Below are 15,707 nucleotides of genomic sequence, written 5' to 3'. Positions count from 1 at the left end.
TTGAGTTTTCTGACAATTTCTTTTGGCCAGGAAGTGACTTTGTTCAGTAACTTGCACACCTTATTCTTTTGTGAGTTGGTGGGATCTCGATCTATGATTTGATATCTAGACTGGTCTTGGAGCAGTGCATGCATTTTGCTTTCATATTTTGTTGTATCCATTACTACAGTGGCGTTTCCTTTGTCTGATTGGTTATTGTAATGTGGTTATTATTGCGTAGTTCTTTTAGAGCTATTATTTCTTTATGTGGGATATTATTTTTTGGAGACTTAGAATGGATTAGGATATTGGCCACGTCTAACCTAATATTATTGGCTATAGCTGGAGGCACGTGGTAAATCCTGCGTTCAACAGAAGCCATTATTTTGGTTTTTTAGGCACTTCTTTAGGAGTAATGACAAAATTATGTCCAAGACTTAATGCACTCGTGGCCTCTTTGAATAAGGTTGTCGATGATAGGTTCACAACAACGGCATCTTGATGAAATCGCGGCCGCTGCATAACATTGCATTGTCTGACGAACACATAAGCCTATCCGCACGTATAAATATCCCTCTAATTGTTTGGATCTCCTTTTTTTAAAAATTGGCACTGTGATATTTTACCTCCATTCATGACTTCATATGGCGACTAGTGCTAGTGCAATTGACTGAATTACTATTTCTCTTCCTTGACATTTTAATGACTCATTTTCTATTTTGTCTTTTCTGGCTTTTTTTTCTATTTGTAATTTTTCTTAAAAGGTTATCAATTTTTTGTGATTGATGTTATTTCTAAGTCTTCACCATCTTTCAAGTTTTCTGATAACATTATTTTTTCTTCATCCCTCTATAATTGTATGGAGACCCAGTTTGTTACAGCATTTATTCAGTTTAGTTAAGGAATCTTGCAGACTTGTAACAGATTTATTTAAGAGTATAACATCAACTTCATAAAGAAAAGAATTATTATTATCTGAGACTTCCAGGGAGTCGAGGACTCATTGAGGGAGGCTATAAATCACCCAAGCCAGCTGTCATACCTTCACTTAAACTCATTCACACTAGATGCGCTCACTACCTCCTAAAAGCAAACTATTCCACCCACTTACTGCTCTGTGAGAGAAAAACCTATCTCTTACCCCCTTTCTTGACTGTGAACAAACTTAACTTCCATGGATGTCCCGATGTTCTCTCCCCATCTTCCATATAACAAAAAATTTCATCAGAAGCTATCTCATAATACCCATTCAAAAAGACCTCTTTCATATCACGCCTCTTTCTCCTGTTAACCAGAGTCTACAATCCATATACTCGCAATCTCTCCTCATAATCTAAATCCCATAATCCAGATATAATCTTCGTACTCTTCTTTACACCCTTTCCTCAGTTTCTTTATCCCCTTGGAATTTGTTAGAACCAAATCTGTACACAATGATCCAGGTGTGTGGTCTTATCAAAGCTTTATGAAGAAGCAGAATGGATTCCTTATCCTTACATGTCATGGTTTGCTTCAACATCACAATTATTCTCTGAATTGTATTTGCAACTTTTGCTATGTGACCTTTGAATTTCAAACTCCTATCTACTAATATGCTAAGATCCCTTACCTGCTCAGTTTCTTGTAGCATAACCCTGCTAATATAATATGCAGCTGGAAAAATCATCAGGCCAAAGTGCATAACTTTACACTTACTAACATTAACCTGACAACCATTTTCATTTGTCCAATTTTCCGGCCTATTGAAATCATTTTGTCAGTGCTGAATATTAGTAGCATCCCTGATTGCCCTGCCTATCTTTGCATCATCGGCAAATAATTGCACATCTGATATTAGACCCTGCCTGATGTCATTAATGTATTTCCTCCCTTGATGATCTAGTTTCCCTGACTCTCTGCATTAGATCTCATACCAAGAAGTAATTTTTCCAGTGATAAATCAATGATACCAGTGGCCTAATGCCACTTTGCTTTGTGGCAATGTGGCATTAATTCAATTTATTTCAATGTATAGTTGTAGTGTTTTGAACAGCTTTTCTCTTGGCACCTTGGTTGTATGCCGTTTCCATATCTACAGAACCTCGTATTCCCATAATTTATAAACTATTTGTGATAAAGTGAAAACTTGATCCTCACTACTATTATTTGGCCTGAACCCAATTTCTTCTCCAAGTTTTAATTCCACAATTTTTCTTAGCCTCTAGTATAGTCACATAAATACCAGGAACACTTAGTAGAGGGAAATTCTCAAATTCAGTTTTATTTCCCTTGTTATAGATGGGTAAAATTGTCTTGTATGTTTGGTAATTTTATGAAATGGATTCTTAATAGGTGTTAAAGTAAACAAGTAGTCTATAATTTGTGCTAGATTACTTACTAATTATAGTATATCATATCTAGAGGAGACCCACAAATGTCTCTCCCCCCCCCTCCACTAGATCATATGATCTTCAGACATAGGCATTTTTGGCCCTCCTCATAGTAGGCACTCCACTATATCATATCTAGTGGGTGGGAAGGGGCACTGAAGAGGCCAAAAAATGCCTTAGCCATAATGTCATAGCTGTTTAATATTTCAGTTATGAATGCCTGGTGTTTACAATTATATATTGCTTAGGTATGTCCAAAAAGAATAATTGAAAACATTAAAGTATTATACATTTAATATCATTACAGAGTGCAAATTTAAAAATTTTAATACACATGAACAGTGCTGCTCAAAAAAAAAAAAAAAAAAACTTAAAAAAAAAAGAGATTACATGAAAAACTATTCTGTAAGCAGTTTTTTTATTTTCCATTATAGTACACAGTGGAATACTCGATTGGTCATTTCATGAGACAGGCTGAAAGCTTAGTTCAGCTCTTTGGTTGGTCACAGAAGGGCTATTTTTAAAATTGTTCATAGTATTGAGTCCCATTTTGATTTTTGAGAAGCACTGTTCCTGCATTTAAATCTTTAAAATGATTTACGAGGTAGGCTCCAAAAGCTTCTGGCCTGACATACAGTATTCACACCAATTTTAAAACAACATGTGTGATGCAGAGAACCGACCAGCGCTTCTGACCTAATGTCCAATCCTCACTTTCTCATGGTGCACCCTGTTGGGTATCTACTTGGATACTGAACGAACGAGGATGGGCTGGGAATTTCGGATTTAGCAGACCAAATTGTATTCTTATTGGTTAAACCAAAATAAAAAATGATGGCACAACATGACAAAATTTTTTGATGGATGGGGCGTCGCCTGGTTAACCAAGGCCCCCGTTGTTTTCGCCAGGGAACCAGGGCGAACAGTGAAAAGTCAGCTATTGGAACAAATCTGAAAACACACCCCAACTCAACATCACCAGAGTTAAAGATCGGTATTATCAACATAAGAAGCCTGAATGGCAAAGAAATGGAGCTAGCTGAGGAATTAGATAAGTACCAGATCGACATAATAGGGGTGACTGAAACAAAAAAGACAACAACTGGTGAGATCTTTCTGAGCAATAAATACAAAATGTTATATTCAGGCAATGACAATCAAGGAAAACAAGGAGTAGCTATAGTATTCAACACAAAATACGAGGCTAATCTTCTTGAATGGCAGTCAGTCTCAAGTAGAGTAATGTGGGCAAATATGAGAATGGGGAACTGGACAATGCGACTTACATGTGCCTATGGTCCCACAGAAGGTTCTACTAAGGTAGAAGTGGAGGAATTTTTTGAGGCTTTAGAAAAAGCAACTGACACAATGAAAAAGGAAAAGTTGGTCCTTGTTGGGGATCTAAATAGCAGAGTAGGAAATTATTGTGAGACATACAAAAATATTTTGGGAAAATTTGGAGAAAAGAGCAAAGCTAATAATAATGGCAAATATCTGTTGGATTTCTGCTCACAACATGGACTAGTTATTACTAACACCATGTTCCAACATAAAAATGTGCACAAATTCACATGGAGAGAAGAGGCAAGGAATAAGAAAAGTCTCATTGACTATGTTATGGTGCAGACAACCGAGTGTACAGAGGATTTGAAATTGGAAGTGATCACTATTTAGTCTTGAGCATGATAAAAATGAATTTCATATTGAAAAGAATAATATGTAAGAAAGTTATTCTTATTCAGGCCTCGATGGAGTCAAAAGACTCATCGTGGGAGGTCCTTCCTAAGAACATAAAGTCTGTCAAGACTCATCGAAGGGAGGTCCCCCCCCCTAAGAAACACAAAGTCTATCATACCACTCTTTAAACTCATTGACTGTTCTCGCTCCCACCACTCCCTCAGGCAATGCATTTCACGGTTCAACCACCATCCACGTAAAGAAACCACTCCTTACCCTCTTTCTCACAGTTTCCTTTCGTAACTTTCAGGGATGGCCTCTTGTCATCACTCCTTCCCGCTGTTCAAGAGGGAAGGAGTGATGCCAAGATATTGAAAGTCTCAATCATATCACCTCTCCTTCTTCTTCTATCCACCAAACTCTGCAGTCCACATCCCCTCAGCCGATCCTCATAACTATCCTTGTACAGTTCTGAAAACCATCTTTGTCATCTGTCTTGGTATCCTTTCCACAGATATCCCCTTATATCCCCTTCAAATCCTGGGGACCAAATCTGAGAACAATAGTCCAAGTGTGGTCTGATCAGAGACTTATACAAGTTTTGAAGCGAATAAAAGTTGAGTAGCTCTCAGATGTGAACTGTAGACTAAAATACACAAAGATTATTGAAGAAAAAATGAAAGAGTTTGAGAACAGGAATCAAACCTTGGAAGTGAAGAGGGCCCTGATTGATTCAGCTAGAGAGGCATGTGGTGAAGTTGTCTGCAAGGATTGAAAAATTAGAACTCCATGGTGGACACAGGAAGTTAAAGAGTCAGTGAAGTAAAAGAAGAAAGCCTATCAAAAGTTCCTGGCAAATAAGTCAGCTTGTGCTCTTAGAGAATACAGAGACAAATGTAAGAATGCTAAACACTGTGTAAAAGTAGCTAAACAAAAGTCATGGGAGGACTTTGATAAGAATATAGAAAATAAATATCAAGAAGGTGGCAAAATATTCTGGAGGTTGTTGAAGAAGCTTAGGAATGGAGGAAAGAGTGCTGTAAAAGGAGTTAGAGATGATAAAGGTGACATGAAAACAGGAGAAAAGATATCATTGAAGTATGGAGTAATTACTTTGAAAAACTGCTAAATGAAACAAGCTGTGATGACAGCACAGTGGTAAAAAACACTGCCCAGGCATGCAGTCAGGAATACATATCCATTCTTGAAGTAGAAAAAGCCATCAGAGGCTTGAAATGTGGAAAGGGCAGGATTCGACCAGAAATGCTTAAGTATAGTGGTTTAAAAGCCTTACAGTGGCTGCACTGCATAGTTCAGAAAGCCTAGACACAGGGACGAATTCCCGCTGATTGGAGTAGAGCTCTCATAGTACCCATATATAGAAAGGGAAATAAAACTTAATGTGAGAATTACAGAGGTATTTCCCTACTGAGTCTTCCTGGCAAGATCTATGCAAGTATACTTGAGAAATGGTTGGGAAGAAAAGCTGGGTGAAGAACAAGCTAGATTCAGGCCAAATAGAGGCTGTCAGGATCAGATCTTCACTTTACGACAAATAGTCGAGAAAGCATGGGAATATAACAAAGATCTGTATTTAAGTTTTGTCAGTCTGGAAAAGGCATATGACAAGGTGCGAAGAGAGAGAAGCTATTCAATACGCTGCAGTTATATGGTGTCAATGGGGCTTTATATCAAGCAATACTTAGTCTTTATTTGAGTTGTAAGTCAGCAGTTAGAATTTAAACTACAGGAAGTACAGAAGTTGGTTTAATGTTAATTCTGGTGTGAGACGAGGATGTACATTATCCCCTCTGTTATTCATTATCTATATGGATCACATTATGAAGGAAAGTGGTATTAAACATGGTATCAAAATTGGAGATGTTAATGTCAGCTCTTTGCTGTATACGGATGATGTTATACTTCTAAATAAATCAGCGACAAGTCTGCAAAATTCTCTGACCAAATTGAATAACTGTTGTAATAGATATGGTATGAAGATCAGCAATAAAAAGACAAAGATAATGAAAATAGGCAGAATCATTGAAAATGTCAACAGTTGTGAATGGAGAACCTGTGGAACAAGTAAAACATTTCAGCTACTTAGGCACAATTTTTAGTGAAGATTGTAAATTAAATATAGAAATAGACAACAGAATCAGCAAAGCAGATATGGTGGGAAGTCAATTGAATAAATTCATATGGAATAAGAGAGAAATTAGTCAGAACACTAAATTAGCTGTATATAAGACAGTGTTCAAACCAGTTTTAACTTATGGATCTTAGAGCTGGGTCAGAAGTAAAACACTTGACCAAAGACTAGACACCGCAGATAAGAGAGTCCTGAGAATGATTATAGGCGTGAACAGATGGCATCAATGGCAATATTATATTAAAAACGAGGATATTAGGAAAGAACTTGACATTGTCAGCATTCAGGAATGCGTTAGCAGAGATAATTTCAGGTGGTATGGTCACTTAAATAGAATGGGCGAAGAAAGATTAGCAAAACAAGTGTTCTCTGCCAGGTTGGCAGCAAAACGACCGAGAGGAAAACCAAGATATAGGTGGATTGATACGGTACAAAGTGCCTTAGACGATAGAAATATAAGATCTGATAATGTTGGAGTCTTGACAAGTAACAGACTGTTTTGGAGGAAAATTGTAGATAGGAAGTTATTAATGATGTAATTTTTTTCATGTAGTACTATCATATCCTGTACACCCCCCCCCCCCCCTTCATGGTACATGGCAGGAATTTGATGATGATCATGATCATGTGTGACAAATAGCACCATCTATGGGGAGGTTAGTTTATCAGTTTCAACTCTTTACCTGTGTCATTCAGTTGGAGGCAGTCGTTTGACCAACACGTGGCATGCTACATGGCTGTAATATAAAGAATTGAGTACCATGTTGTGATAAAGTTTTTCACCACACCAAAGAATGGCTTTCTCCAAGTGCTATTAAACAGTGATTGGATGGTGTTTATGGAGAAGCTGCTTCTTCATATTCCACCGTGAAGGAATAAGCTAAACACTTTTGCCTAGGAGATAGAGCATTGAAGATGATCCTTGTGATGGTCGGCCTGTGGTAGTGATGATTGAGAAAATATCTCCCTTGTTGAGGAGGAACCGCTGAATGACAGACAGCTGAAGCACAATGAAATCTTACGAAGGTTTTGGCTTTCTATAACAACCATCTTTCACATTATTCATGAGAAGCTTTAAATGACAAAGGTAAGTGCAAGGTGGGTTCCCTGACTTCTCTCTTTAATTCAGAAGAAGCATTGTGTGACCTGTTCCTGCAAGTTTTTAGAGTTTTGCCAAGGGAATCAAAGAGAAGTGCTGGAATCCATTATCACCAGGGATGAAACGATGGTCCTTGATTATGATCCTCTTTCCGGAAGGGGATCAACGGAGTTGCACAAACAGCTGAAGAAAAGCCAAGGTCACTCAGTCCACTAAGATCATGGCAACAATCTTTTGGGATTGCTGGGGAATTCTCTTGATTTAGTTCAAGGAAAGGAATACCACCATGAATTCAGAATATTATGCTTCACTCCTGCACAAACTGTGCAATGCCATAAAGGAGGAGACGAGGAATGCTGAGTCATGCTGTTCACCTGCTTCAAGACAATGCTCCACTCCATACACCTATTGTTGCGAAGGTTGCAGTGAAGGACTGTAGCCTCCAGGAGATAGCAGCTAGTGACTACTACCTCTTCTCAAAACTGAAGAAAGACCTTTGAGGAAGAAAATTTACAGATGACAATGAGATGAAAGATGCAGTTTTAGGCCATTTTGCAGACAAAAGTACAGACTTTTTTTCAAGGGAATAGAAATGTTAATTCAAAGATATGAAAAATGTGTTGAAGTAAAGGGAGATTATGTTGAAAGGTGACAATTGTTTTTTTCTGTCAGCTGTAAAAGTTAGTCAGGCCAGAAACTTATGGAACCACCCTTGTATTATGTCATTTAAAGTTATACAACAGTATTGCAAATCATTATTTTTTAATCTAATCCTTTTTTTTTTTTTCTACTTACTTTTTTTATTTCAGAAGGAGGAAATCGCAGGTAATAACAGAAGCCCAGCTAATATTAGCAATTAACAGAAAACTTGATGAATCTGGTGAGCGTGAAAGGTGAGTTTTAAATATCTTGGTAAGTCCTGACATATATATTTTAACTTTTGATTTATAATGGCAATTTTCCAAATTTTGTGAATGAAATTATAATCATGACAGTATTTATGTACAAGGTTCAGTAACATCATTGTTATGAAGGCTCCTCCAGGATGTCAAAGGACTGATTGAAAGAGGTGGGGAGGTCCTTCATTTTAGCTACTCATACTTAAAATATACATCATATCTTTACTTGAACACAATCATCAAATGTATTGAAAAGAACCTGGAGCTCACTTGTATCTATACTGCATGATCCCATTACTAATTTTTATGTCTCTAACATATCTTCTATTCCTCAGCTTTTGAGCACATTACTTCAGCCTATCCTCATATGTGTACTTCCATAGACCAGTTATCATCTCAGTTACTATCTCTGAATCTTTTCAACTATCTTACCATCTTCCCAGAACCAGAGTCAGCAAGCCTGCACGCACACACACAGTAGTCCAGATGTTGTCTTATCAAATCCTTATAAAGTTGGGAAAGAACTTCCTTTTTCTTACAAGGTATAATTCTCTTAGCAGTGCATTTATCAGATGCAGTTACTTAGCCACTTGAGATGTGTTATCTGAACTTTAACATCTGGCCAGTATAATCGTTAAGTTTCTAGTTTTAGTAATGACTGCTTTCAGTAAATTACCGTTAATATATACTTCACAGTGTTGCTTAACCTTATACTTAGCAACATTGAACAACCTGGAAGGATTCTGTATCAGTTACAGCTCTTATCACTTTTTCAGCTTAGTATGATTGTCATCAGCAAATAACTGGATTTCCTCTTCTAGAAAATCCCTAGCATTATTAACATACAAATGAAACAACAAAGTCCTCTTTCTTTCAGACTTGGTCAGCACTTCCATAACTAATTGCCTATTCATTTTCATCCATTTTTACAAGTCTGTTTTTCATATCCAGCCCTTTTGAGTATATAACAACTTCCAGTGTGGAATTCCTTCAAATGGAAAATTCCAGAAGTAAGGTTACGTATCATGATACATCCATTCTGCTTATCCAACTTTGCTTATTTTATTATAAAATGTGAGCAGATTGCTAAAGCAAGACTTACCTTTAACAAAGCTATACCACCTCTATAGAGGATCATAGTTCTGTCTATCAATCTTTGGATACTATAATATATATATAATATATAGTATATTTGGATACTGTAATATATAGTAATATTACAGTAATAATACTGTACTACCAGCAAAGGTTGGTCGATTGGTAGAGCCTCTGCTACTAATGGCTCAGCAAAAAGTTAAGCAAGTTTGAGCGGGGTTAGTAGTTGGAAGGAGTTCAATCGTTTGATGCTGTTGGCACGCTCTCCCTCGATGAGTCTTTGGACTCCCTGGAAGTGTCACATAATAATAATAATAATAATAATAATTTGCTAGTGTAGTCATCAAGGTATTGTTGAGGCTGGATAGGAATGGGTGGAGTTGGTAGTGAGTGCTTCATCTTTGTATAATGGAATTATCTTGCTCTCTTCCATTCATCAGAAATCATACATACATACATATACTGAGACTTGAGTTAAACTTCCAGGTGGTCAGGGCACTGCTCTCTTGCACATTTCTTCAGGGCTCATATCAATATCCAATCTAATCTATGAAGCTGTGTATGAATCAAGTTTTGCAATAGCTTTGATACTGCTAAAATACCTCTATTCTAAGATAAAAAGCCAAAACGGCTATTTTTTTCTGGCAAAGTTAATTAAATTAAGGGGATGAAAATCCTCTATTATTTTACAGCCAGTATGCGAAACTCTGAGATCGAAAACTACGATATAAGAGTCTCACGTCGAAGAACTATCTGCAAATCCAAGCATAAGTGAACACCTGATAGTACAACACCAAGGCAACTCGAAGCAAAGGTGGAGCAAGCTCCCTCACTATCCTTGATATTTTCTCATAATGTAAAACACAGCTCCTAGGAGATGTAATACTGCCTTACATTATGAGGAGAGGTCACTATCCAGACCGGTTTCAATCTTTTTTTGAGGTCTCATCAGTGAGTAGGTAGACCTGGATGATATCAAAGTTTAAGTGAAAAGAACTTGCATACCTTCACTATACGAATGCCAGAAAGGTGTGTGTGTGTGCCCATATATTATATTATAAGTAAGATAACTAGCATACTGGCTGTAAAATAATAATGGATTTTTATACCCTTAATTTAATTAACTTCACTAGAAAAAATAGCCGTTTGGCTTTTTATCTTAGTTATAATATAATATGGGCACACCTTTTTGGCATTAGTATAGTGAAGGTATGTAAGTTCTTTTCACTTAAACTTTGATATCATCCAGGTCTACCTACTCACTGATGAGAACACAAAAAAGGTTAAAACCGGTCTGGGTAGTGACCTCTCCTCATAATGTAAGGCAGTATTACATCTCCTAGGAGCTGTGTTTTACATTATGAGAAAATAGCAAGGATAGTGAGGGAGCTTGCTCCACATTTGCTTTGAGTTGCCTTGGTGTTGTACTACCAGGTGTTCACTTACACTTGGATTCGCCGATAGTTCTTCGGCATGAAACTCTTATATCGTAGTTTTCGATCTCAGAGTTTCGCATACTGGCTGTAAAATAATAAGGGATTTTTATCCCCTTAATTTAATACCTCTATTCTTTCATCTGGTTTCTTCTCCTTCACATTCTAAGGACTAATGGGTGTGTCTGGAATGCATACCTTAAGGTGAGCACTTAACAACTCTAGTGCATCTGATCTTTTCCTACCATCTGCATTCACTAAGGATATTTTTCCATAGTCATTCTTCCTTTTACTTGCTATATAGTAATAAAATTCTCTTCAGTAATCCAATTTTTCTTTCCTTGCTATGCCATCACTCCTGACCTGTGATTTATAATGTTCTGAGCCTTATCGTCATCACTCTTTTCATGATACTGGATCCATGACATTCTCTTTTTTGTGCAGCTCATGCTTTCATGTGTTATTCATCCATTTGACTCCTATGCAATTTACTCTCCTATCCCTAGGGATACAGTCTGATATAGCTTCCTTCAGACACTGTGATTACTTTCCATGCAATTTCTCATGCCAAGGCTTGAAGCTACTTCTTTTTCAGTTTATAATCAGCGTCTTATAATTTCACTCATTTTCCATCTTATTCAAAGCATTCACATGTATTTCCTCAGATCAAAATACTCAGGTCAAAACATTGTTCCTCTTATCAGTTTGAGGCATAACATTCACCTCTATAGATAGATTCTCAGACATTATTTAGTAGTCAGTGTTCTTATGTCATGATTCCCTTTTGCTTATGTTAATTCATTAATTCTGTTTCATACCTTTTGCTTGCTTTATCTTCCCTCTAGTCCACATCTGTATAGTTCAAATCACATATAATGATGGCTCTCATAATAAACGAGGTGTGAGAATTTAATTCCTGGAATGCACACGTAAAAAACCTACACTCAGAACTATACATTAGTGGCTACTGTCACCTTCGAAGTAGTCCACTTGTGCATTTATACACTGGTTTAGACTGTGTTCCCATTTCTGGAAACAGGCCTAGAACTCTTTTTCCAGAATACTCTTGAGTTCCTTTATCATATTATGCTGGATAATCAGCAATGTCAGAAAATCTTCATCCTTTTAGCTCAGTTCTTTAATTTTGGAAACAGCCAGAAATCACAGAGAGCTAAGTCAGGTGAATAAGCAGGATGACCTAATTTGGTAATAAATTTTTTTGCGGAAACCAGAAACTCTCACGATGAGTACACTATGGCTTTGGGATATTGTTATGATGGATGATCCACTTGTCAGGCCACAATTCAGGTCTTTTTCTCTGAACAGAATCTCGTAATCTTTTCAGAACCTCTAAATAGCATTGTTCATTGACCATTTATCCCTGTTCAATGAATTCATAGTGGACTATCTCCCTTGTGATCAAAGAAACACACCAGCATGGTCTTGAACTGCGAACGTGACGCGCTTGCTTTTTTTGGACATGGTGAACTCTGGGTTTTCCACTGCATGCTCTGGTGCTTGTTTTGTTTTGGGATTGTACTGGAAGCACCAGGTTTCATCATCTATAATTACTCTCGGAAACATGCATGTATTTGCAGAAAGATCAGTTGCAACTTGAAGCCGCCGGTCCGTCAAGATCTCAGGCACAAACTTGACAGAAATCTTTCACATACCCAATTCTTCCGTTAAAATTACCCTGACTATTTCTCTGTTCATTTGCAATTCATCAGCCACTAATCACATGCTTAATCATCTGTCAGACCATACCAAATCTCACACTGTGTTTACGTTTGCATTCGTCATTTTTGTTTTTGGCTGCCCACTTCTGGGGTTGTCATTCACATCCTCTCGCCAACCTTTGAATCTCTTATGCCACTCAAAGACACTTGACTTTTCCACACTATATGTCACTTTCAATAGCTCCAATGTTTCAGTAGCAGTTTTGCTGATTTTTGCATAAAATTCAATGTTAACACGCTGCTCCAAATTTCGATCACATATTTCTGTGCCGAAATTTGCATGTAGATCTCTATTGCTTTGGTCAATAGCCAACTAGCAAATGGCTCTATTGGCTTGAGATTTATGCAGACATTAGTTAAAACATGTACAAAGATGGTTACTCACCAAATCACCACATGGGCAACATTACGCAACCGTTCCGGGAATTAAATTGTCACAATTTGTATAGTTCTCGTGATAGCTCACATAATGTTTAGTTCTCATAATGTATACAGGGATACATGAGGTTTACTCATTTCACAATCCTCTTCAGATGATGAAGGTGTGAAGCAGCATCAAACTGTATATTTTGTTTTGTTAATCCCTATTTCATGTCAAACATCCTTGAATCTATGCCTGTATTTTAATTTTCCATTGCCACAGAAGATTTCTACTATGCTTGGGTTTAATTCCTCTGTGACCCTCCTATTTTGTCTGTCCAGAATATACCGAATCCATCATTTGCTATTTGTGTAAGTATATCCTCTTTTCGGGTCTCAGGTGAAGCCTAACACCAATATTATATGCATCAATGCTAAAAATTCTTCACCTTTATGTGAGACATTTTTGACATAAGTGTATATGAGTGATAGCTAATTACAAGGATGAAGACTCAGGTAACTCTTAAGACATGAATAGTTTAAATAGGAGGCTGAAATTTAGTCCTTCCTCAACCAAATTCTGGGTGGATAGGAATGTGATACTCTATAGAGGGCAGCATGCCTTTGTAAAGGTATAGCTCCCACTTCAGTAATTTATTCACATTTTATAATAAGGGAGCAGTAGAGTTAAATAAAAAAAAATGGTTACCATAATACTGCTGGACTTTGCAAAGGCATTTGACAGAATACTGCATGGAAAACTATTACATAATTTGGAGTAATGTGGCTAGTAGCATGGGTGGGGTAGCTGATAGAGAGAGATCAAAGGGTGGTGTGTATGGTGGAGTAGAATCAAGGAAAATGATTCACTGCTCTTTAATTTGTACATTAATAATATTGGGGATGATTCGAGGGGGAATATTCAGTTGTTCACTGATGATGCAAAACTGGGAAATAGTTAATAAATGTGATATAGATATCTTACAGGATGATTCAAATAAGTTGGCCATGTGGGCAAAGGACAATGTTATCAATTTAATATTGTAAAATGTAAGTTAATTCACTTTGTGATGAAAAGATTAGATATTTTGTATCACATTGATGGTACTAGTTTACAGGAAATTGATGAGACTTGGGATCTAGGGGTGATAATGAATAGAGATTTGAAATTCAGAGGACATATTGTAAGAGTTGACAGAATAGTTCAGAGAATTACTTGGATGTTGAAGAACATATTGACAAGTAAAGATAGTGAGGTTGTCACCAAATCATAGCCTTTATAAGGCTATGATTCAGCCACATATTAACTATTGTGCACAGATAATATTTTCACCTGTGTTTCTTGAGGATCAGGAGATGGTGGACAGAGAAAAGTGACTGAACTCATGATAATCTGTGGAATATTCCCTATGAGGATATATTGAAGGTGTGTGGGTTGCAGAGTTTAGCTGACAGGCAGAGGAGAGAGGATATTATTACTATTACTATTATTACGGGCAACTCCAGGGAGTCATTAGACTCATCGAGGGAGGCCCCAAATCATATTCATCACAACTATTTGACATTCATACAGTATCTATCATACCTCGCCTTAAACTCATTCACTGTCACAGCATCCACCACAGACTCAGGGAGCGCATTCCACTCATTCACTACTCTAAAAGTAAAGAACCCAGCTCTAACACCTTTACTAACCACACTTTTGCCCAGTTTCCATGGATGTCCCCTAGTCCTCCCACAACCAGCCCTGTTCTCAAAAATATCTTCTGAATTAATTTTATAGAAACCCTTCAGTAATTTGAATGTCTCAATCATATCTCCCCTCCTCCGCCTATCAACCAATTTTTGCAACCCACAAATCCTCAACCTGTTCTCATACGGTTCATTCCACAGACCTGCTATCATCTTGGTCACTTGCCTCTGGATCCTCTCCACCTCCTCCCCATCAAGAAGAAACCTAGGTGACCAAATCTGGGCACAGTAGTCTAGATGGGGTCTTATCAAGGCTCAATACAGAGGAACAATAACCTGCTTGTCTCTGCTTGTCAACGTATTCTTCAGCAACCAAGTGATTTGATGAGCTGATTTGGCCACTTTTGCAATGTGTCCCCTAAATTTCAATTCCTTATCTACCAACACTCCTAAATCTCATGCCTCATCAATTTCCTGGAGCACGGTTCCACCAATGCAGTAAACTGCCGCCAATCTTTTCACCCCAAAATGCATAACCTTACATTTTGCCACATTAAACTGACATCCATTCTCCTTAGCCCAGACCTCCAATCTATCCAAATCATCCTGCAAAATTTTGACGTCGTCTGCATTCACTATTGCCCTACCCAACTTCGCATCATCCTCAAACAAATGAACTGTTCCTCTCAGATCCTTTCCTATATCATTTATGAACAAATTAAACAGCAGTGGTCCAAGAACAGATCCTTGTGGCACACCACTAGTCACAGGCAGTCTTGTGGACTCTACTCCTGAGTAAACCACTCTCTGATATCTCTCCGTCAACCACCCTCCTATCCATCTCACCAACCCTATGTCCATCCCCATATGTCCCAATTTACTGATTAGAATTCCATGTGGTATCCTGTCAAAGGCCTTGGCAAGGTCCAGTAGAATCACCGTAAACCCATTACCCTTATCCAGTTCAGCCGTCACTGTGTTATAATACGTGAGCAAGTTACTGAGGCATGACCTACCCTTCACAAAACCATGCTGTCCCCGATACAGTATCCCATTTTCTTCTATCCAATCTTGTATTTTCCTCTTGACTATTTTCTCTAAGACCTTGATAATGATTCCTGTTATGCTGATTGGCCGGTAATTTTCAACAGCAGCCTTGGAACCACCTTTGTGCAGTGGAACTATTTTCCCCTCTTTCCACCCCCTTGGGACT

General features: G+C 37.7%; 1 protein-coding gene across 4 annotated transcripts in view; it reads left to right on the top strand.

Annotated features, from left to right (window-relative positions):
• LOC150100943 (enoyl-CoA delta isomerase 2-like) overlaps positions 1 to 15,707 on the top strand; it is a 384,225-nt gene that overhangs the window by 117,094 nt on the left and 251,424 nt on the right. For all 4 annotated transcript variants that reach the window (XM_090401230.1, XM_090401231.1, XM_090401228.1 and 1 more), the window contains exon 5: positions 8,086 to 8,169. In XM_090401230.1, the coding sequence (XP_090257356.1) occupies positions 8,086 to 8,169 (84 nt within the window). The remainder of the gene's footprint in view (positions 1 to 8,085; positions 8,170 to 15,707) is intronic.

Source organism: Typopeltis vanoorti, chromosome 12 (assembly GCF_054136105.1).
Source record: "Typopeltis vanoorti isolate ZY-2024b chromosome 12, IOZ_Tvanoo_1.0, whole genome shotgun sequence".
NCBI lineage: Eukaryota > Metazoa > Arthropoda > Arachnida > Uropygi > Thelyphonidae > Typopeltis > Typopeltis vanoorti.
Note: the sequence above shows the minus strand (reverse complement) of the source record. Positions and strands in the feature narration are given on the sequence as shown.